Source organism: Melitaea cinxia, chromosome 3, assembly GCF_905220565.1.
Source record: "Melitaea cinxia chromosome 3, ilMelCinx1.1, whole genome shotgun sequence".
Lineage (NCBI taxonomy): Eukaryota > Metazoa > Arthropoda > Insecta > Lepidoptera > Nymphalidae > Melitaea > Melitaea cinxia.
In genome coordinates, this window is record NC_059396.1 from 7,894,417 (window position 1) to 7,919,879 (window position 25,463).

Consider the following 25,463-nt stretch of genomic DNA (forward strand, 5'->3'; position numbering starts at 1 on the left):
TATTTTACCACTGGGCAAAGATATAGTCTTATATATCAGAAAAGAGAGAGTACACGTTGCTTTATATTACTACTAGTATAATTATATTCTGAATTGTAGGATACATTTATCGTTAGAAATGCATTACAACGACAAATACATAAAACCTTCTTGGTACCTTGAACATTTGGGTAAAATGATTGAACGAAATAGGTAGTAGTTTTGTCTAATTTTTTTAAATAGAAAAACAATCATTTTTTTAAATATGTATAATTACATTTTATCACATAAAATATATGCAAGATTTTATTAATCACATTAAATATCAGTCAAAATCAAGCCGACGAAACGATCCTTCTACTCCAAAAATACTCTCAGCAGTCTTTGGACGACCTGGTCGTTTCGATTCATCTGTTCCGTTCTTCATGTCTTCTTTCAACCATGAGGCAAATTCTTTCCATTTAGCCGTCCAACTATCTGCAAGCAATTTTACCGCCAAATATTAAAAAAGTATTCGGTTATAAGAACACCATACTTATACTAGACTGATGGTTTTCAAGCTTATGTATGTAGTATGTTTGTATTCATATGTTTCTATCTATACATCTATACAAATAAATAAAATTGGAGTGTCTGTTTGTAATATTATAATAACCGCTTTTTACTAAATACATATATATATATATATATATATATATATATATATATATATATATATATATATATATATATATATATATATATAAATACGGTAAATATACAAAAATAACATTTTTTACAATTTTTGTTGGTCTGCCTGTCTGCCTGTACATCTGTTTGTACGGCTAAACTCTGAAATAGCTGGACCGATTTTGACGGGACTTTCACTGACAAATAGCTGATGTAGTAAAGGCTTAGGTAAGGTACTTAGGCTAGTTTTCATTTAGAAATTTATTTATTTTATAACTCTGCGAAGTGAACAATAACTTTTTTGTTAATTCCACGCGGACGAAGTTTCGGGCATTGCTAGATATAATGTTAGCTAAATGGTTTCACTGACTTGGAAGCCGCTGAAACGTCAAATTAATATTTTCAGAAAAGTCCTTATTATACCGTTTTATATTGTTTTAAAGTCAGTTTTTTAATAATTATGTGGATTAATTAACTATTAAGTATCCATTAGATATAATAAATAGACTTTGATTCTTAAATTATCTTACGATAATCCAACATCATGTTTCATGGACATGTTTTTTTGTTTGATAAATGATATATTATAAAAAAATTATCTAATTACTAGCGGATCCGACAGACTTCTTTCTTTCAAAAAGATTTGAAATGTGGCAGTTTTTTGTTCCTACCTATTTTATAGTCGGCGCAAAAAATTCTCCTGAACAGAACCGTCACCTTGATGATAGGGTGGTATTTGAGGTTCAGCTCGGGTGACCAAACGGAAGATCCGTTCCACACACTTTGGCCACCCTTCTGTGACCCACTTAAAAACCCCGACTGGGATCTTTGCTAGAGGGCTTCAAACTAAGAGGCGAACTTAGGGTTCAAACCTGATAGGAAAATAATCTAAAGGGACAATGGGAACCTAAAGGTGACAAATATTTAAAAATTGTGTGCCTCAATGACATAACATAGGGATAGACGGTTTATTAACCGACGTGATTCTATTTAAAAGCGGCGCAAGTCTACGTCACAGAACGCGCGACGCATCGTGCCCGATCGCGCCGATTTGGCCTGATCGTGACGTGATATTAAATTAATAATTAAAGATAATAAAACCCTTTTTTAACGCGATTTGTTTGAAAATTTTATGTCGCGTGCCGATACTAAAACAAAAGAAATAATATCGCGAAGCTAACCAAAATCAAAATAAGTACTAATGATCTATAGCTCTTACATTTTTTGACTATTCAATTTGGTCGGGTTCGCGATATTATCACTTTTGTTAAGTTTCGGAACGCGACATTAGATCGTCCAACACAAACACGCACACTGTTTTGATAGATATGATTGAATTTTAACTTTGTGCAGCGATAATAAAGTACAAATTGACTCTTTGACGTTACACACCTACATTGCTAAGACAACAGTGAGTGCTTGTAATTTAATATGAACTTTATTGAAAAGCAACGAAGTTCAAATTGACTCTACATTTTAGGGCTGTTTTTAGGGTTTCCCGGAAATTATTCGAATTTTTCTCGCCGTAAAAACCATCCTTGGACTTCAACCAACATAAAAAAAATTGTTAAAATTGGTCCAGGCGTTGTTGAGTTATGCTTACTAACACATTTTACGATTCATTTTTATATATAAGAAGATTTAAATGATTTATTATAAAAAAATTATCTAATTATTATATTACCTAAGTATAGCAGAAAACATTAAAAAGTAAAATATTTGACCGACTTTTTATACCATTAAGATGGCAAACAAGGATGGAAACTGCCTAATGGTAAGCGGCTACCGTATCCTATAGACGCTTGCAATACCAGAAGTATTGCAAGCGTCTATAGGATACGATCGTTGTCGTCGCGACGGTCGGTAGACCCCACTTCCGTATTTCTGACCTTGACTAGAAGCTCCGGCTACCTTGTTCACACTGGATTACACTATGTAAGGATAAGGTACTTCCGCAGTGTCGCTGCTTCAGATTCTGAACAAGATAGTTCCAATTTTACTGTAATATTAGGATTACGACAATGAAGTCCAATGGCCTCATAAAGGTCAATTTGATACTCAAATTATATCCATGTATTTTGTATTATTAATTTTAAATAAGTTTATAGATTTATAATCATTATTATGAAACACTCTTGCACTTCTGTGCCCCGCGGTAACAGCAATTCTCACCACCATGGGTAGACTGGTAGAAATCTCTTCTAGAGATAAGTTCGCCCTTGGAAACTTTCGTTGTAAATATGATTTTTACTTGTTTCTTTTTTTAAAGTGCAATAAAGACTATATAAATACATCGATACTGACACTTATAATACCCAGATTAAACTTGATAATCATAATTGACTGTTAGCGTCCCCTGCTCATGTCAAACATTTTTATAGGCTATTCTGGTGTTTTGTTATGGTCTTAGGATTTGTTTGCGTCTACTTTTGAAGAGTTAACACATCCTATTGAGGACACATTAATTATACTATAAAATATTACCATATTTGCAGGTTTTGTATCTAATTCAATCCAATATCATTAACCAAATTATATAATGTTATAAAATAAGAATGTCATTAAAACATTTGCCAAATTACTAAATATACAAATAAATAAAATTGGAGTGTCTGTTTGTAATATTAAAATAACTGCTTTTTACTAAATTTTTATGGATGTATACACGGTACATTTACCAAATGTTTTTTTTTAAATCTCACGCTGGAGTCTGTATGTTTGCTCGTGATGATGTTTGCTGCCGGCGTCTACGTAACTTAGAGATACCTAACCTTTCCATCATGTGGTGTTTATTGGATACGGGCATGGAGCAGATTGTGTATGCCTGTACCTATCGGTCGCACAGTGGTGATCGGGAGACGACTCGGATGTTCGACTATCTCAGTGAGACGGCTGACATGGTCCAACGTCGGTATCCTGCTGCCCAAATGGTATTTCTGGGGGATTTTAACGCTCACCACCAGGACTGGCTGTTCCCATACCAGAATACCGACCACGCCGGGAGAGAGGCGTTCAAATTTGCTCTGTTGCTAGATCTTACCCAGCTAGTCCAAGAAGCAACACGAGTACCCGACGTTGACGACCATACACCTAATTGTTTGGACCTTCTGTTGACAACTGACCCAGACCGGTCCTCGGTATCAGTTGCAGCTCCCCTGGGCACATCTGATCATTGTGTGGTAAAGTCAGTATCTAACTTTCACCCTCTGGATACAGGTCCTACCGGAACCAGACGTGTGTGGCGATATAAGTCGGCTGATTGGGATGAGATGCGACACTTTTTTGTATCCTACCCTTGGCGGCAGACTTGCTTCTCTTCCAGTGATCCGTCGAGTTGCGAACAAGAAATATCGGAAGTGATACGTCAGGGGATGGAGTACTTCATTCCATTTGCTGATGTATCACTAGATGGCAAGATCCCTAGGTGGTATAATGCAGAATGTGCCGAAGCTGCAGCCCGTAAGGACTCAGCGTTTGCAGCGTGGGCTGAAGCCCGTACCCTTAAATCTCCGGACATAACTACGAGGAAGAGAGCGTTCAACTCTGCTGCCAAGTCCTACAAAAGGGTTCTTAAAAAAGCTCGTTTCAACCGTATTAAACGCATCGGAGCCCAACTAGCTTCCCATCCGGGTGGTAGTAGAGCATTTTGGTCACTCTCTAAGTCGGTTGAAATGAGCTTCTGCCGTCCCTCGCTGCCTCCTCTGCTTAAACCAGATGGATCGCTGCCCTTTACTGCGACAGACAAGGCTAACCTTTTAGCGAATCTGTTTGCAGAAAATTCGCTCCTTGATGCAGGTAGTGCCTCACCGCCCAGACATCCACCTTGCGACTCTGTTATGTCAGAACTACGCATTCGCCAAACTGAGGTTTTGAGAGTACTCCGTAACTTGGACGTGAATAAGGCTAGTGGTCCTGACGGGATACCAGCAAGAGTACTTAAACACTGTGCTCCTGAGTTGTCTCCTATTCTCACGCGCTTGTACCGCCTCTCTCTAAAATCCGCTCAAGTTCCTAAAGCATGGAAGATTGCCAACGTACAACCTGTACCTAAAAAAGGTAGTCGTGCCGACCCGGCTAACTATAGACCTATCGCGATCACCTCCATACTGTGTAAAAGTTTGGAGCGTATACTGAATGAAAAGCTCCTAGCATACCTCGAGTTGAATGACCTCCTGTCGGACCAGCAATACGGTTTCCGCCGTAACAGGTCCACGGGGGATCTTTTAGTGTACGCCTCGCACATCTGGGGCGAAGCCTTGGACAAGCACGGAGAAGCGCTAGCTGTCTCACTTGATGTATCGAAGGCATTTGACCGGGTCTGGCATGAGAGCCTATTGAGCAAGCTTTCAGCTTACGGAATACCCCCGAGCTTGTGTGACTGGATATCAGATTTCCTGAGTGGACGATCATTTCGGGTGGTCTTAGATGGCTCCTCGTCTGAGTTGATGGCGGTTAATGCCGGTGTCCCTCAGGGATCAGTTCTCTCTGCAACCCTCTTCTTGATTCACATAAATGACCTCCTCAGGCCCGGTATCTTTGGATACGCGGATGACAGCACTGTTACGGAGAGATACGTGTCCGGTCCCCGAGCTGGTGGGGCTGAAACTCATGAGCATAGAGAGGCCCTGGTTGAACGCATGAATTTGGCTTTGAAAGAGGTATCCGATTGGGGTGACGCCAACCTAGTCAAGTTTAATGCTTCCAAAACACAAGCGTGTCTTTTCACTGCTAAACGGAGTCCATTCCCATTAGCCCCAACTTTCCGGGGTGTATCTGTTCCGATCACCGATAGTATTGATCTTCTAGGCATAAATATTTCGTCTAATATGAACTTCGGACAATGCAAAAATCCAAGGCAAAAATTGCTGGTAAGAAACTTGGTATCCTCAATAAAGTCAGGCAGTACTTCACACCGGAACAGCTTCTTACTCTCTACCAAGCACAAGTTCGATCGTGTATGGAGTACTGCAGCCATTTATGGGATGGCTCTGCCAAGTACCAGCTCGCTGCTTTGGATTCTGTGGATCGACGCGCCAGAAGACTCATCGGTGACAAATCGCTGGTTCGCTCTAGACTTCAAAGTCTCGAACATCGGCGCAAGGTTGCCTGTTTGTCGGTATTTTACAGGTTATATTTCGGAGAGTGTGCTCTAGAACTATACAATTTGGTTCCACCATCACCTTTCTACCACCGAACCGCAAGGCATCGCATGAATCTGCACCGCTATGTGGTTGAAATCCCACGATCTCGCACTAAACGATTTGCTTCCTCGTTCCTAATACGCACCGCTAAAATTTGGAATGCCCTTCCGGCCTCCGTTTTTCCAACGAACTATAACTTGGGTATCTTTAAATCAAGAGTGAATAGGCATCTTCTAGGCAAGCGCGTACCACCTTAGGCTGCATCTTCACTTGACTCCAGGTGAGATCGCAGTCAAGCGCTAGTCTATATATTAAAAAAAAAAAAAATACCAAAATAACATTTTTTTACAATTTTTGTCTGTCTCTGTGTTCATTCTGGCTAATCTCTGAAACGGCCGGACCGATTTTAACGGGACTTTTACTGGTAGACAGTTGATGTAATAAAGAACGTAATGTAACTTGGCTACTTTTATTTTACTTTTTTTTTCATTACTCTGCGAATTGAACAATAACTATTTTTTTAATACCACGCCGACGAAGTCGCGGGCACAGCTAGCTATATATTTAGTTAAGCTATTTTATCCAATGGGTAGGTAGGAACTTAAAAAGTCGACTGATGGCGGGATAACTATCCAACGGTTTGCTTTGAAATACACAGGCCGAAGACGGGCAGCAGGGTCTTCGGTGTGACAAAGCCAGTCCTGCGGTCACCAACCCGGCTACCCAGCGTGGTGACTGTGGCAACACACATGAGTTCACGCCATTTTTGACGCAAACTTGTCGAGGCCCAGCAGTGGATTGTGATAGGCTGAAGTTAGTGACATATTTATAAGAACGACCAAAACACAACAGCATTGCACGGCATTAGTCAAATAACTTTGCATATCGTATTTGCTAACTTTCCATGTTGCGTTTGTTGGATGGTTTACATTAAGATATTTTGTAATTAAAAAATGTATCATAAAATGTAACAACTGCTAGCAAACTAAATAATACTAAATATACAAATAAAATAAAAATGTCATTGTTCAATTAAAGGGCTTTTATAGAACTTCGGATCATAAAGACGAATTATTCCTGCTCTCATCTTAGAATCTTAGATATATAAAAGAAAAAACTACAATATAAATAAAGGAAAGTATTAATTTACCTGTAATTTCTTTTATGGACACAGAATCTCCTCCGAAATCTTTCGGTAACATTTTCTTAGGAATGTGTTTATACAAGTCTTCATAGTTTTGATGTACATACAGCTGTAAGAAATTAATTTAAAAATTTGTATACATAGGTACATAAAAAACTTATACTTTACTATAAGTTCTAATCTCTAATTCTCTAGCTAGTATTTTTGATATCCCAAAATTTAAGAGAAATTTAACATAGTAGGCGTATACAAAAATCTCATTTTCGACTGTTTTGTAAATTATGTTTGTGCGAAAGTTCTTAATATTGAAAGTATATTTTTAGTTCTGACCGTGAATTTCACCAAATACCAATTAGATTATTTCTAAAATACTATAAAATAATCATTATTTCATAAGTGAATATATTTACTGTGCTCTTATTTTTTTCGTTTAAGAAAACCTTCATAGTGTTCAAAACTTTTCCAAAGTTAGCCGGAGCGTTCACAAAATGGCTGCCCTTCATTCTTATTGGAGCACTTTCCTAAAAAGTGTACAAAAACCTTATTATTTATATAGTAAAATGATAGCCCTTTTTTACATAAATAACAAGTGAACGCTTAATATAATAGTTCTTTTTTGATAATTACCTGTGTACTGTATACCATCTTGTTTATAACACTTGGTGTCATTTGTAAGAGATGACCGATCGTTACATCTTTTAAATCAATAATCCACTGAATTCCAGAGACCGTGGTTATATCGTCATTGAAAATTAAAATCTATAAACAATTAAACAATACAAATATTTTCAACTAACTAATTACTTTGTGTTTTGGACATATGGTACATGTAGGATGATAATGGAGAAAATTTAGGAAGTTGGGTAAAGTAACCTATCCCATCCAAGTGAAATAAGCGGCGTTTTTGTGAACTACTCTGGAGTTTTTTTTTTTTTTAATACGTAGTTAATTTTAACAACCTGGTTGCGCACAGGTAGAAATTGACTGTGGTTGTTTTATTTATACTCGTAGATTAGACAACTGTACAAGTTAAATCATATAGGTAACCGATAGCGGGTACATTGCAAAAAATATTCTTTAAAATTGAGTTATTTTTTTATATTAACGTTTAATTTATGCTTAATTCTGCTTGAATAAGATGATCAGGCCATGTAGCCTTAAACTAGGTATGGTGTAGGCCATGGTAAGGACATATTATAATCCCTATCTTTATCTTATATTCTAACCTTTTAAAGATAAGAACGTAAGTTATTTTTTGTATATTTCAATAATTAAATAATGCTGATCCTAACTCTATACCCAAAAGCTTCTTCGAAAATCGCAACTTTAGTTAAACATTTAATTAGTTTAAACTTTTACATAAAAAGTTAATCTTCCCTAAAACGCAGTAGTTTAATAACACTTATAAATAATTAGAATTGTTTTATATCAAAATTATTTGTTATAAAATTTAACAGTTTCCTCTGTAAATATACGTAATACAGTAAATATAATCTATACCGACTAATATTATAAAGTAGATGAGTTTGTTTGTTTGAACGTGCTAATCTTAAGAACTAATCGAAAAGTTGTTGTGTCGGATGGTCTATTTACCGGAGAAAGCTATAAAATATATTTTTTTTTCTCAAATTATCAAATAAATAAATAAAATCAGTTAGTTAAATAATAAAAGAAACAAATTTTATAAATACCTTTTGAACTATATATATAAAAGCGAAGACTTCACTTATATTAAATTTATCGGGACTAAATGTACCGGGGCGAATCATTATTGTCCGTGGTGAGGTTGGAGTAGCTGTTTCTGGAAGGACTAAGAGTGCTCTGAAAAGAAAAATATATAAATAAATGAACTGAAAAATTCGAAATTATTACATAAGAATGAATACTTAATTAATTCTGTTATAAAATAGTAGGAGATCCGAACTTTAGACCTAATTCACCAAATCTGCGTAATTAATGAAAATTTTTTATATTTATTTTAGTATATTAGAAAAATTATCGCGAAAGGGGTTTGACTGAAGAATCCTATACCACCACCACGTTATATTTAATTCAAAATTGAAAATTTTATTTTTATTTAAAACTACAAGTTTAAAGAATAAATTTAAAACCTACCGTATACAGACAGTATGAAGCCTGTAGCAAATTCAAACGTTGGGTTGGCCATTATTTCCTGGCTACTGGGTGGCAGGTATAAACAATATATATTGTTCTAGTTACTTACCTACATGTTAATAATATAAATTTTACATCAAAATGAGCGCTATTTCATTGCGAATACGATGACATAGGCTAAAAGTCTTGGTTTAATGGCAGTTGCCGAATATAATACATAATTCCTAGCCAGGAATTTTCCAGACAACTTTTTCGCTACTTATTGTTAACATAGTAAAGAAGATAATTATTTAGGTTTTATCCATTATGCAGATGGGTGAAGTCACGTGTACTTCTGATCTTACACTAAAATATTTTATTTCCAGAAATGTTAAATTCATTATCTTGTTTTGAATTAAACGATAACAACTTTTAAATACACAACATTTAGCAACTATCTTGATAAAAAAAGTTCTTTTAAAAATTTTAGTCGCATATCTTACATCACTCTTTTAGAATTATTAAAAAAATATTTGATAATTATCATTATTTTAATATAATAATCACATAATTAATGGAAAAAAAATAATCACTCTACTTGAATAAACTATTTACCCTAAGCTCAGCAATTCATCAAACTTCGGATAGTCATGTTTGACATTAAAAAGTTCTGGAGCAACAGTACGGAGTGAATAATAAAGATCCAACTTTTCCTTTGTTCTTTCCAGACTGTATGTACAGCTTCTCAGAAACGATACTAGCCATTGATCGTCTGAAACACAAAATACATATATTATATTTATCTATAACAAAAATATTATAAAGTTGGAAGATATGTTTTTTTTTTATAATGCTTAAAATCTAAATTTACTGGAACTATTTTGGAAATTATTTTTGGAGTTTATTGCTTAAGGAACGATATACTCGTAAGATATTTAAAAATTATGGGGAGTGAAATCGTGTGAAACAACTTTTGTTGACGCTGAAAGTGACGTTAAAAAGTGCTTAATACTTATACTAAAATAGTAAAGGGGTGAAAGATGCGAACTTAAAATACGCAGTTTTTAATATCGCGAACTTACTCGGCGCGACGTCGGTGACACACGTGCTTACTCATTCTGTATTGCGATGTCGTACAGAAGAAGCTTTGTGTTATTTAGGAATTGTATTGTATTACATTTTTAAAACCAAAAAAAGACTAAGTTCTGAAATAATTCATTTTGAGTAATTTCTCAATCAAAAGTAACAAAAATTACAAATACCTACACTACAAACGTTACGTCCGTGGACTGGCGAAACATAATTGTGTTTGCTCCCAAACAAAAAAAACCGACTTCAATGACATCGTAGGCAAATACGCAATTATTAGATTTAACTCAAAAATTTCTTGTTAGATCGCAATCAAATTGACCACACGACACACACCACCTTTCGATTAAAATAAAAATTATGGAAATCGGTCCAACCAGTCACAACTTCTAAGATAACATACATAAAAAAGTACAATTGAATTGAGAACCCTTTCCTTTTTTGAAAATCGGTTAAAAATGGCGGCTCGCGGCTCGCAGTGCTGCCACACGTACGAGCGGAGGCGGGTTACGAGCAAAATTTCCAACTTGTCGGATTACGAACGAACTTACTCGGCGGTTTTAAAGTACGCATACTTAGGGTGACACACGAGCGAAAAAGGTCGTCGAGCCACAAATTCTCGAACTTACTCACACGTCTATCACCCGCTTAAGCGTCAATTTATGTTTTGATTTTAGAGTTTTAAATTTATAATAGCGACCCGCCCCAGCTTCACGCGGTTGCAAAAACTATCAGTGTTCCTCTACGATATTATATCTGGAATTATACACATAAACCTTCTCTGGAATCACTCTATTTACTAAAGAAAACCGCATCAAAATCCGTTGCGTAGTTTTAAAGATCTAAGCATACAGACAGCGGAAATCGAGTTTGTTTTATACTATGTAATGATATATAGATATTTATATATACTAGCGGACCCGGCAGACGTTGTCCTGCCCGGAAAACAGTTACCAAATTTGATTGCTTACGTACCAATAGCAGCGCCACCTACCGGGGCTAATTGAGATGAAGACTATCTGCCAAGTTGGACTAAATTAAATTACAGATGTTTACAAAATTCGATAAAAATTGGTTCAGCAGTATCAGAGTTTATCGTCCACATACATCGTACCACAAAATTTATATATATATATATATATATATATATATATATATATATAGATATTCTGAATCTTAGTATGTACGGGGTTTAGGGCGCGATAAATTGATCTAGCTAGGATCCATTTTTAGAGAATGTTGTTCAACGTTTTTAGGTAATTAAAAAATTGCTGCAATATCATTCGAATAGGAAAGTAAATTTTGCCACAGTGCATAATCTTATAATAGCTCAGGTGAGAAGTTGGGTCTCTATTCAAGGTCATGAATAGAGATGACCTCATATCAAATCCGCATGTCTCCATATCGATTACTTTTTTCCCCTTTTTTTCTAATTGCACTAGTGTTTTATTTATCTAAATAAGCAGTTCATTTTTTTTTTTTTATTATTATGTCGGTAAGATCAAAAATACTATTCATCAGTATGTAATTCGTATTTAAATAAAATATCCAAAAACACGATTTTAAAAAAAAACGAGCTAAGGTCGGTCATCCAGGTACTGATTATGTTACATATAATGATTATGTTACAAATAAAATGGGTACAAACAGCCATGTTAGTCACAAAATAAATGAAAATAATTGTAACCTGTGCAAGCTCGTAAATGCGGTTGCTTTGACAACCAGTCCTTGATAAATTTCAGGTCACTGGCAATCCTATTCGGTTCTTCATTTAGTTCCACGCGAGCTTTTTCTGCGAGTTCAATCGACAAAGACCGAACACCCATTTTTTAATAACTCTTCTAAAATTGCGTAATTTTAGAAGAAAAAATAAACTAAAACGTTGAAAATCTGATATAGGCAAGGAGTACAATAGTAATTCTGCTATTTAATTAGTGTGATAGATATAAATTATCTTTTATACTATCGATATCAGCAAGTCCAATGTCTAATAACTTACGTCTTCACCTTAACTTTGGACGCAAAAATTCCACATGGATTACAAATAGATGTAGTATTTATTCTTTAACGATTTTAAATTAAAGGTGATTTTGCTTGCTTATAAAAGATTTTTGATAACAGTTTCAATATACAATAATTGCGTTAACTTGTGGATGCCTATGTCCAACAGTGGACTGCAATAGGATGAAATGATGATGATACAATAATTGTAATATTTATTTACAATAATTTCGATAGCTGCTTTAACAGCACATTATGAAAAAAATCACAAAAATTATTGTATTTTAATTTGTTTTTGAGAATTAAATGGAATGTATTTGACTATCTAAATAATTGTACTAGGATAATTAAAGTAAAAATTAAAGATATTAAAATACCTACATTTTGCTTCAATTTTTTTTTTTTGGATTTTAGATCATATGATTTTACAAAGAAAATCATAAAACAAAAATAGAATCCTTATCCTTATATCCTCGCCCGATCATATTTTTCGTATCGCATTCACCAGCTTACTCCCAAAGTCAAGTTTGCGTAAAGAAGTTTTACTTCTAATATTACAGTTATTAAGGAATCATTAAACACAGACGACGGCGCGCTTTCTGCTCCTAGCTAAAGTAATTAAATCTCTGTTCGATTTTACATCTCTACTACTAAAATAATTATAAGTGAAAATTATTTTATTCAGATTTTTGACATCAATGAGAATCGATAAGGTTTTTAATTGTTAAAATTAATGTTTATCTTCATGGGGCATAATAGACGATAATTTAAGCTGAAAAAAGGGACCAAACTGCGAATAAAACTGCTTTTTATAATTACTTTAAGACAATTAAGACTGTCAAAATTAAGGCTTATACAAATTTTAATTCCGTTTCATTTGGAGGCTCTTTCAAATTTTAATTTCCGAATTTTGAATTCAACTTTTTTCTACAAGTTTAGTCAGTTTTATGAATGAAGTAGTTTTGTTGAATAAAGTAGGACAGCAGGGAATATTCTGCACAAAATCTGAGGCAGCCACCCCTGGGGACTTGTTCAGTCGGGCTGTCTCTTACTTTAACGTACTTGCCTCAACCTTACAGAAGATTACAGCTAAACACTACTACTTTCAAGTAGGCGGTAAGAGCTCCTCTGGAGGGTAGAGGTAAGGTCGGCAACGCGCTTGTAGTGATTCTGGCATTGTAGACTATATGCTACGGTAACCGCTTACCATAAGGTGGGCTGTAGGTACGCTTATTTGCCGAACGTATGTATTGAAATAGTGGTATATAAATAATATAGCATTTTCTTTTTATACCAATAAGGTGACTTTACAATCTGAAAATTGAATGGATATCTGTAGTTCTTTAATAAAAAAAAATAATTAAAGGTCCATTGTCCAATGTATGTTGTGTGTGTGTGTGCGTGTTTGCGTGTGCGTGTGTGTGTTTGCGTGTGCGTGTGTGTGTGTGTGTGTGTGTGTGTGTGTATGTGTGTATGTCCATTACCAATATACGATTTTTAAAGCACATTAATAATTTTTTAAAGTAATATAAAAATTACATTATTATTTTACAACAAACAACAATTTTTGTTTTAATAAAAACAATTGTTATTATATTTATTGATGAAATTATTCAGGGGTAGAAGGAAAAAGGCGTTAAATTGTGTTTAATAAATTGTTTATTTTTGAGTTCATTTACAATTACTAGTTACTATTTTTTAAAACCCTGTTATGTTTATTATTTATCGATAAGCTGTGAAAGCTCACATAAGGCTTCAAATAAATAAGTATCTTGACACAATATTAGTAATTATTTAATCAATGCTATGTTGACTAAGAGATCACGTCTTCAAAAGATATGACATAATAGTGAGAAAAGTTATGAAAGATATGATGAGACTTGATTTTTAAACCTTTCTAACAAAGATGTATTCAAATACACATTTTGTTACTTGAGACGAGACAATTGTAAAAATAACCAATCTTTGAATATTGATATAAGATACATAAGTTGAAAACAAACTGATACAATCTGAGCAAAAAAAATCGCATTATTAAGCCTTACGGACATAGCCGCTTTAAATCGTGGACGATAGAATTTAAAACAAAAATCTAGTAATAATCTAATATTAAGTGTAAGTGCATAGAGTTATATAACTCTCTATAGAGTTTTTCTCACATCAGTTCAGTCACTGAACTAAGCTTAAGCAAAAAAATCAAACAACGTTAACAACTTCTGTGCTTAATTCAATCATCTATACATCGTTAAATAATTATTATATAATGAATACAAAATAAATTATACAATATTAGAAATTATAATATTCAGTTTTACTAATGTTTCACCAAATTCGTAACGTAATTAAGACAACGATTACCGTTTTTATTACTGTTTTATTAATATTAATAATACTATAAGATATATAAAAATGTTTCACACATCTTATTTGATTTTTTTTTTAATTCAATTGTAGCATTTTATAAAAATCTAGAGCTATGCAATATTATTTTTCAATAAATACAATTAATACTAATAATCACAAACGCTTGACATCGACCCTAGTGTATATCTAAGACTCTAGTTAAATATTTCCGTCAGTTATAAAAAGCATTGGAATTATTACATCTAATGCTACCACATATAAATAGTACGATATTTACAATACATAAACAAATTGCTAAGCAGTAATATTTAACTGATTTACTATATTTTCGTATTATCCACAACTTCATACCTCCAGAAAATAATTAATCCTATTAATATTATTCGTACAATAGCGTTAACACTACTAACTACTTTAACCTTCATAACTTTTACTATACAACTATAAAGGTTATAGTCATCGGACTATTCTCTCAACCTTCTTAGATTTAAGCTGATTCGCTTCATTGGTAACAAATTACATTTACTGTCATATATTATATTTATTTGACCATAATCGATTTTCAAAAATTTAGTTTCATTCGTGTTTATTATATCCGCCAACCAGCATTGGAGCAGCGCGGTGGACTAAGCTCTGATCCTTCTCCTACATGGGGAAAGAGGCCTATGCCCAGTAGTGGGATATTACAGGCTGAACGCGTGTTTGTTAGTGGCATTCTTCCACTGCTACTGAAGTCCAAGTTTTCTTGTTGTTTTACCTTATCGAATTATATCGATATAAATCAATATTGATTTTAATTAATACGATTCTTAATAAATGATTGTAGAATCGTTAACTATTCCGTTATTTATTTAAATTCTAAGCCTTATTCTAGTTTACATCAAAAGTTAGCGAACAATTTAAGTTCATCAGGATCGAGTGACCGCACAGCTTTCCAATCTGTCTCTGGGTAGTCATCGAAATTTGATGTGTCCCCTTCGTACGAAACAGAGGGCACAATCGGAGGCTAAAAGAAATTAAAAAAAAAATCAAAATTTAAAATTGTTCAAAAAAACAAGCTTAGTCTTAAAAATACCTTCTTCCATGAAAACTTTAGTAATTTATTTAATGACGCGTTGGCGCAACGGTTACAGCCATGGATTGTACCTGTTGCGCTAGCGGTTGCGGGTTCGATCCCCACACATGACAAACATTTGTATTGGCCGTGCAGGTGTTTTCCGTGGTCTGAGTGTTTGTGCAGTCCTTGTGTTTATACATATATTTATTTCCGGTCTGGTTGTTAGTCCTTGTGGGTCTCCCCACCGTGCCTCGGAGAGCACGTTAAGCCGTCGGTCCCGGTTGCTATCATGTACACCCTATAGTGATCGTTACTCATAGTAGGGAATATATCCGCCAACCCGCATTGGTGGATTAAGGTACCGCCTTGTGGATTAAGCTCTGATCCTTCTTCTACATGGGGAAAGAGGCCAGTATTATTATATTACAGGCTGTAGCGTGAAAAATAAAAATAGTTTTTAAAACACCTCTCTATATCAATTTAACCAATCATCACATATTCGTACGTGATTTTTTTTTATTGTCTTTTATATTTATTACATTCTTAATTATTACACTTACTCATTGATAAAAAACTTGTGAGTGGCAAATTGTTAGTAATTGTATTTAATTTTTTGAAAATGGATTTTATAACTCGATAATATTCTACATAAAAGTATGTTTTATGTTATACTGGCAAGCAATTGGCAAATATTTCTTAGTAACGATAGCAGAAGTAAGTTATTATTGCTACGCTTAAGTGTCTTGCACTACAGCCACCAATTGCTTATAATTGTACCGATTAAAAGCGGTTACAAATTAAAATTGGAATAAGGCCGATTTATATGATTATATTCAAAATATTTATGAAAAATCTTAGAATAAAATAGAAATCTAATAGTAATTTAGCCTACCTGTAATTTCTTCATATAAACATCAGCCCAGTCGATGTGTTTGAACCATCTGTGCCTCTTTACGTCTTCCGCACCACACTGTAAAGAATAACGTTATCATAAATTAGTTACATAAGATTCAAAAATACAGTATTTTTTCCATCGATCAAATACCAATCGACATTGTTCAAATATAATTGCATAGCCTTATTTTGATTGTACATGTCAATTTCTAACTATTAGAAATATACCTCCATTACCCAAACTATTTATATATGTACTCAAATCACAAATTCTCATTTACGATCCCGCTGTAGTAGCCGATATCGGCTTCGTAAACAGTTATCCACATACATCATTCATTATTCGTTCGTCTTATTGTTGTATAAATAGTTTAAAATTAAAGTGGACAACATTTGTTGACGTTTACGACTTTGTTCTTTAACATATTCGTATGTTGATGTAACTTTATTTTTATTGTCGCTATTTAAGAATACTTTATCGTTAAATTCTCATTAATGTTCTTTCTTTAAAAAAATACGTAAAAGTTATTATAAAGCGACGTACGAGCTCTTTATTTGTATAATTAAAAGTATTTAGGTGATAACTTATATTATACAATTTCCTGTAGCCATGAACGCAATAACTTTTTAATATCGCCGCCGGCTACTTGACAGATGGCTTTCTAAAGATTTCTGCGACATCGAGGCAAAAAGCTCGGTGAAAACGTCACACTTCTAGAAACTACAGTCATTTGAACACATTCCTGACACATACTCTCTACGCTTTATAAAGTAAAGTACCACATGAGTGCCCACTTACATGGAGAAAATCTTGAAAGGCTATTTGTACTTGAAGACGGCAAACAGATATAAGCGGTACAGCATACAATGCTGCGCTTGCTAACATTTTAATATTCATTACAAGATTTTCTAACGAATCTTTAAACTTTTAGTGCATGTAGTATCATAGGTACCGCTCTGGTGTAATGGTTCGTGTGCCGTGTCGGCGGAGTCTGAACACTGACGGTCGCGGATTCGATACCCGCTCGGAATGACTGTTTGTGTTTATACATATATTTATTTCCGGTCTGGTTGTTAGTCCTTGTGGGTCTCCCCACTGTGCCTCGGAGAGCACGTTAAGCTGTCGGTCTTAGTTGTTATCATGTACACCTGATAGCGATCATTGCTCATAGTAGGGATAATATCCGCCAACCTGCGTTGGAACAGCGTGGTGTATTAAGCTCTAATCCATCTTCTATACGGAGAAAGATGTCTATGCCCAGCAGTGGGATATTACAGGCTGAAACGAATTACTATAGCTAATCTTATTTAGTATTTATTTCTTTTTAATAATGCGAGTAGCCGAAGCTGCATAACACGGCTTTAAGATCACTTATATTTACACCTCTGTCTTATAACTTATTGAGAGTACATACACTTTAAGTATAATTATAACTTTGAATCGAGTACAAAATAAAAATAGGCTTATAGTTTTGGGACAGATCTGTAATCTGTACATAATACACAGATTTTTTTCTTCATTTTGATGTGTCAAATGTAATTAAGCGCAGTTTGTAAATTGTCAAATGTTAGATTAGGAGTTAAATATGGAAACATCTGGAGATCAGCCAACTTTAAAAGCGAATTACGTGCAGTTTTTTTTTTTTTAGACAAAGCAAATTCAAAATTAAAATGGTAGGAGAACAGAATTTATTTGCTAAATTAAAGTGAAATTAAAGTTATCACCCAGAAATAAAATTGGAATACAAACAACTACTAAACAACGACGTCAATAAATTCACGTCAATAGTAGCGCGCTATTAACAAAAAAAAAAATACACGCAAATGTCCGCGTTATATTTTAGGATAATAAAAGTGCCAAAAACTACGTCTTTCAACGTATTCCACTTGTTGAATTTTGATAGGCAGCAAGAAAATCACTGTTCCCTTCTGGAAAGGAAACAATCTATGAGTCTTGAAAGATTGTCTCAAATGTGTGTGATGTATCTTGTCATAAAAAATCAATATAGATTTTGAAAGTACATATGTATAGTAAATATACTCAACATAGTATTTTTAAAGTAGTAGTAGACCGTTGGTGCAGTTTATAGTGACCCTACTTTCTGCTCCGGGGGTTGTAGGTTCGCTTCCCACCCTGAGTCTGGGTATAATATATATATATATATATATATATATATATATATATATATATATATATGTTTATCGAAAAAAAATGTAGCTATACAAGTCGGCTGTTACCTATAACACAAGCATTAAGCTTACTTTAGGAACAGACAGATTTTTAATAAGTAGAAATGTTTAAGAAAATCATTCCGTGAATACGGCGTATAGATGTTTTATACAAATATATTATTTATTGTATACGAAAAGATCCGTAACGTCAGACATGAATTAGAAATGAATCGAGTTAAATCAAACAAATGCTAATAAAAATGTGTTGTCCTGTGATCATAACGTCTACAACGTGACCAAAATATCGGTAGTCTGAAAATAACAATCGCGGAAAGTCCCGTTTGAATTAAAGTGTTAATAATGACCACGAAAGCCTAATAACTTATACTAACAAGAACGCTAATGTTTTTAAATGAAAGACAGGTTTACAACTTTGAGAAAATTGTTAATACTATTTTCTGTTGATATCGTTGCATGTGGTGCGCATGATCACGTCAAGCGTACACAGACGAAGCTTGTTGTAGTGATTTATTGTAAAATTTTTGTGACAAAGCCATAATATATAATTATTTGTATAACACGTGTCACCTATTGAGCTATTAAAACAATTTATGTCTGTAAACAACTTAAGCGGTAGTATATTTTTTGCACCCAAAAAAAAATGTTTTTAACCAAATATATTTCACAGTATTTAAATTAAAAATTCAGAACACTCTTGTATAAAAAAATCAAAATTTAAATTTAAATTAATATTATAATTTACCTTCATATTGCCGAGTCGCTTGGTCCTATCCTGGACCAGCAGTTTCTTGATTATATCTTTAGCTACCGGATCAAGGTGCCGCGGCCAATCTACGCGACCATTTAGAATTTTCTCGTAAATTCCAAAAGGATTGTCGTCATAAAACGGAGGGTAGCCGACAAGCATTTCGTAAACGAGTACACCTGAAAGAACATACAAGTACAATGTTACAAAAATTCTTTAATATAATTGTGTTTGCTGGCAAACGAGAAAAAACCGACTTCAATTACATCGACATGTAATACAATGTAGGTAGACGAAAAAATAGTCAAGTAAATACGCATTATCAAAGATTACTCCAAAAGTTGTAATCAGATCTCGATGAAATTTAAATGTGGCCAAATGATAAACATCGGCTTTCGATTAAATTAAAAATCATCAAAATTGGTACACCCAGTAACCAGTTATGTGGGTTTTTGAGGGATTCCCTCGATTTCTCGGGAATGCCATCATCAGATCCTGGTTTCCTTATCATGGTACCACATTTAAGATATCTCTTTTCCAACAAAAAAAAATAATTATCAAAATCAGTTTATAAACGACGAAGTTATCCCCGAACATAAATCGAATTGAGTAACCTCCTCCATTTTTAAGTCGGTTAAAAATTGAAAGTAAACTTCCATATTATATAGGTATCTTATAATTTCTTATTATTTATTATGTTTATTTTAGATAATTAATTTATTCTCTAATATCATTACAGCCTATACAGTCCACTACTGGACATAGGCCTCCACAAGTTGACGCCAAAAATAACGTGAACTCATGTGTTTTGCCCATAGTCACCACGCTGGGCAGGCGGGTTGGTGACCGCAGTACTGGCTTTGTCGCACCGAAGACGCTGCTGCCTATTTCTTATATTCTCTAATATGGCGTCTTTGATTTCTAGAGGACAGAAGAATTCAAATAGTATATTCGTTAATATTGAATTTCGAATCCATTGCCAAGGACCAAACATCACAAACAATCATACGCGAAGTACGGTGCTATAAATTATCAAAACGCATTAATAAGTCTGGCACCAAGTAGTGATTTAAATTAGACAGACGAAGTAATAAATCACTACAACGTTAAATAATTATAATGTAAACATTACATTAAATGTCGCCCGACAGCACACGATCCACGGGCGCATGCGCTTTGACGAAAAACAACGCGCTCTCAAACTGATTTCGGCATCGCCACGAATAGATTATAAGCCGTTTTTAAGACTAGTTTAAACCATTCTGTCTATCTGTGTGCTTAAAATATATGAAATAATTATATAATATAATATAATAAATATATTTATATTCATAAAAATACTAGATGTTCCCCTTACTTTTAGATATACACAGAAGCGATAATTTAGTAATCTTTTAATTCATTAAAAGATTACTTAATTAGTAACTTGGTTGAAAACTTTAATTTGTAAAAAACCCTCTCTAAAACAAAAACGCCCAAACTATATCTTTAAAAATTATAGATACTTTTCATATAAAAATTTAAATTTACAAGGTATGTAATTACAAAAATATTGAAATCAGTATTTTTTTTTTGCATTTTTAATGGTAATTTTCATAGAAGTAACAAAGCTCTACTCAAACTTTACCAATCTACTGTACCCTTTTACGTAGGAATTTTCTAAAATCTACTCAATCTAACTCTACGATAAATTTCAATGTCATGATGTCAGATGATGAAAGTGAGTTAGTAAATAGGTAAGGGAATCTGTCGCATACACATAGTCTAATTTTGTAACATTCTAACATTACAAGTAATATTTTTAAAAGGTGACTGTTTTAATTTATATCGAATGCAAGTACTTATTATATTGAAAATATAATTTAACTTCACTTAAACTGTGACCTCTCTGAAACACAAAAGTATTCCTCGGGGAAATCGCGAACTTTATCTCTAGATATACTGAATGCGATATAACATGTAATCATGAGATATTATGATTGATGATAATAATATATCAAAACGATAATGAATGTAAAAAAAAAATTAGGTAATCGATAATAATAATTCATGGCCAGGCATTGACACATGACATGTTTCAAAATTAACATTTTTTCTTAGAAACTATTAATCGAAAAGAATGAATGAACAATTTCTTTGTTACCTGTAATATAAAGTTACTAGTAACATTTAAAAGAATAAAGGTAAAAAGTCAATAGAATCATTTATGTTTCGTGAGCACAGCGCTTAGTGAATCATTTTCACAACGTAATAGCTTTCTTGTGCCATTATAAAAGCCATAAAAATAGCGATTAACAATGTGATAGTACTTATTGTGAATTGTTCCAATATTTATTTAATTATTGAAATGTTACATTAATTTGTTTGTATATAATTTTTTGTGTAATAACCACACATGAGGAAATTATAAGCATTTTTAATATCATATCAAAAATACCGACCATTCCAGCGGGAATCGAATCCGATCCATTAATATTACGTTACTATAAACCTACACTAAATAATATATAACCAACAATAAAGTTTACGCAATGACACTTTCTCCTTAAAATTCTCGTGTCAACAGCATAATCACTACATAGACAAAGTCCCTTTCCGCTGTCTATATGCTTAGATGTTTAAAACTACAGAACGGATTTTGATGAGGTAAAAAGAGTGATTCCGTTGGAAGGTTTATATGTATAATACATGCATAATATAGTAGAGGGACATTGATAGTTTTAGAGGTTTCTAATGTGATGTCGGAAATAAACACATTTTTTTGCGTTTACATTGCAAATATCTATTTTATATTTTATATTAAGTATCAGCATTGCACCCGTGCGAAGCCGGGACGAGTCGCTAATCAATTAATATAAAATAAAAGTGATTTAAATTAATAAATGTTGTTTTTTTTTTAAACAACAAAATAAAAGAGTAAGCCTTGCATTACAAGGTCACATTTGATAGCTTAAACAGAAATGACTCACATCGTGAGATTTCCTTTTGCAAGAACTGTGAAAAACAATTTTAGATACACTTCAGTCACAATATCCCACTGCTTGGAATAGGCTTCATTGCATGTATTTTTGAATTCCTACATTTTGCAAAATACCAAAATTGACAAATTTAACAATGGGTTTCAAACAAAAATTACAAAACTATTTAAATATATATTAATACTGACCTAAAGCCCACCAATCGACGGCTTTGTTGTGGCCTTTACTCTGAATAATCTCAGGCGCGAGATACTCTGGCGTACCGCAAAGTGTCCACGTACGATCTGTTAATTTTTTCGCAAAACCGAAGTCAGTGATCTTCAAGTGACCGTCTTTTGCAAGTAAAAGATTCTCTGGTTTTAAGTCTCTGTACACAATATTCCGAGCGTGGAGGTATTCCAGCGCTGAAACGATTTCCGCTGCGTAGAAATTACCTGCGAAAGTAAAACAAGAAATGTATAAAACTTTACCTTCTGAAAACATTTCTTTTTATCCGCACCAGTTAGAAATGTGTATAAATAATTTCGTAGATAAGTGCTTTACTAATTTAACGATTCCTTTAAATTACTACTGGTTTATAAAAATTTAAAAACAATTAGAAATTACATAATCATTTGTTTTATTAGGGTTATAATAATTCATATAATGGTAGTATATTTTTAATGAGAATGTCAATAATTTTTAAAATCTATATACATTATTTATATTAATTACTTTTCTGGTTCTTTACTTTGAACATTTATACATGTTTTTATTACTACTGCTTTTAATTATACAAATTAAATACATAAATTAAATCAAACCAATAACATCACGTTTAATATTAATTTTATTTATTGAAAATTTTATTACGTTTAAAAAGTTTGCGTAAACTTCCTATATCTTTCTTTTTTCATATGACGAACATTTATATTAAATATTTTAATACATTACGTTATTTTTAGTGGGCGACGGCGTTTCTGCAATTCATGGCCGTCTAACAATTATTTAAAGCCATTTTATATCATGATGATTTCAGTTAATGATTTCAGGACAGAATAAATTATTTCAAACATATCATTAGATTAAAAACCATTTATTTTTTTAAATGAGATAAAGTTCTTTTGCGTCTTCGGTGCGACAAAGCCAGTACTGCGGTCACCAACCCGCCTGCCCAGCGTGGTGACTATGGGCAAAACACATGAGTTCACGTTATTTTTGGCGTAAACTTGTGGAGGCCTATGTCCAGCAGTGGACGGTATAGACTGTAATGATGAAAATTCTTTAGTGCGTCATTATAAATACATATATGTATTCTCTTAAGGTTCTAGACATAATAAAAAATACATGTTTATTTTTGCTTTGTTAAGTCAATACGATTGCCAACGCTGGACGATGTCAGGCGTCATTTTGTGTATTATTAGAGTCAGTTGGTCGCATGAAAACTTTGTCCTCCACCTGGAGCTACATTAGAATCGCAACACCCACGCAATAAAATTACTTTTTAAAACAATTTGCTTTAATCATTACAAATCAAGAGCAGTGTTTTTAAGTTTTGATAGAAATGAATTATTGATTTAATGAATCAGGCGTTGTTAGTGGGCGATAAAGCCACATCGTTATCGAGTTGATGCCTTAGAATGGCATCATGCCCCGTAAAGTTGCTGTCTAAAATGAACTTGAACCGCCAAATTAAGCCTCTGAAGACCACGCACTGAATCCTTAATTGTGTGCCATAAAATGACGATAAATTATACATAACGGAACCCAAGTTTCGCTTATAAAAATTAATAAGGTTACATACATGCGGCATGTTAGAAAACTAAACTAATAACAACATAAATAATAGAAAGTATGAAGAAATAACAAGACGATATGATTTTAAAAAAATTATTTGACGTTGCCCGTATTAATTAGTATGAAAATGGCTAGTATATTCATAATAATATACAACAAATTTCTCAATAAAACAAAATGTTGTAAGTAAAATTGCTAATTGCACTATTATAAAAATAAAAAATAAATCCATTGTATCCTATGTAATCCTTAATTTTCTTTTTATGTTGTGATATGTGACGCATTTCGTACCTAATCAACTAAAATAAAAAAGAAATCTGTTATTTTTCTTATATATAAAATTCTCGTGTCACAATGTTAGTTACTATACTCCTTCAAAACGGCTGGACCGATTTTTATGAATTTTTTTGTGCATATCGGGTAGGTCAGAGAATCGGTCAATATCTATTTTTCATACCTCTAAGTTACAAGGTGGATAAAGGCGCTTAATAATATATACGGCAAAACAACGTTAGCTGGGTCAGCTAGTAACAGTATATATTTGCACATACATATTTTACACGTTTATTATTTTACGAACATAATAAGTTTGTACGGTATATGTTAGTTTGTTTATGAACGTACAATAAAAATAAATTGAGAAGTCAGTCTGCAAGTAAAACATCTGTGGAAGAATCTTTAGTTAAATGCCAAAATTGTGACTAACCAATAGATTGCAAAATCACTCGAAACGAAAACGTGTGAATGTTACATTTTATATGTAACGAACAAAAATAGAAATGGAACACCGTTTTCTATAATCGGAACCCAAAAAACTCAAGTACCTACTTACTTACTTTATATACTTTTACGACTTATTTGTAAATGTATACGACCAATTTCAAAAGATTAAAACTTATATAAGGCAATGAAGATAATTTAAACTCATGTTCATTTACAGATTCGAACATTTGTAAATAATGCCCACGTTACTACAAAACAGCAAAAAAGTTTTCACGTCCAAATATAACCTCACACCTGTTCCCAGAAATATAAGTGATAAGTAATTTAATCATATGGTACAGCATAAACATAAATTATAAAAATGAATATATATATATATACTTTATTATATAAATAACATAATAATAAGGTTTATGGCAAAGGGGACTTATCTCCGAAAGAGTTTTCTTCCAGGCAACCTATCTGCATGAGTAGGTAAGTGCTTTATATAGCGAGGCAAACAGGGCAAGAAGTATTTATTTAAAAAGGAGAAAGATGGCACCAAAAAATATAATAATTTTATATATTTAAAAATGTAAGTTACTACATACTAACAAAAACATATAAAGATACATAT

At 33.2% G+C, this 25,463-nt stretch overlaps 2 protein-coding genes across 3 annotated transcripts in view; both read right to left on the reverse strand.

Annotated features, from left to right (window-relative positions):
* Positions 1 to 233: 233 nt before the first annotated feature.
* Positions 234 to 11,942, reverse strand: LOC123669370 (retinol-binding protein pinta-like). Its single transcript, XM_045602977.1, has 7 exons — positions 11,804 to 11,942; positions 9,643 to 9,799; positions 8,625 to 8,754; positions 7,561 to 7,692; positions 7,344 to 7,454; positions 6,940 to 7,042; positions 234 to 456 (listed from the first exon to the last, which is right to left on the reverse strand). The coding sequence occupies exons 1-7, from the start codon at positions 11,940 to 11,942 to the stop codon at positions 305 to 307; spliced, it is 924 nt and encodes a 307-aa protein (XP_045458933.1). The 3' UTR covers positions 234 to 304.
* Positions 11,943 to 15,312: 3,370 nt separating this feature from the next.
* The window catches only part of LOC123669374 (cAMP-dependent protein kinase catalytic subunit 3), a 42,299-nt gene continuing 32,148 nt past the window's right edge, over positions 15,313 to 25,463 (reverse strand). For both annotated transcript variants that reach the window (XM_045602980.1, XM_045602979.1), the window contains 4 exons: positions 22,537 to 22,782; positions 19,368 to 19,549; positions 16,431 to 16,508; positions 15,313 to 15,487 (listed from right to left, as the gene is read on the reverse strand). In XM_045602980.1, coding sequence (XP_045458936.1) covers positions 15,362 to 15,487; positions 16,431 to 16,508; positions 19,368 to 19,549; positions 22,537 to 22,782 — 632 coding nt within the window. In that variant the 3' untranslated portion in view covers positions 15,313 to 15,361. The remainder of the gene's footprint in view (positions 15,488 to 16,430; positions 16,509 to 19,367; positions 19,550 to 22,536; positions 22,783 to 25,463) is intronic.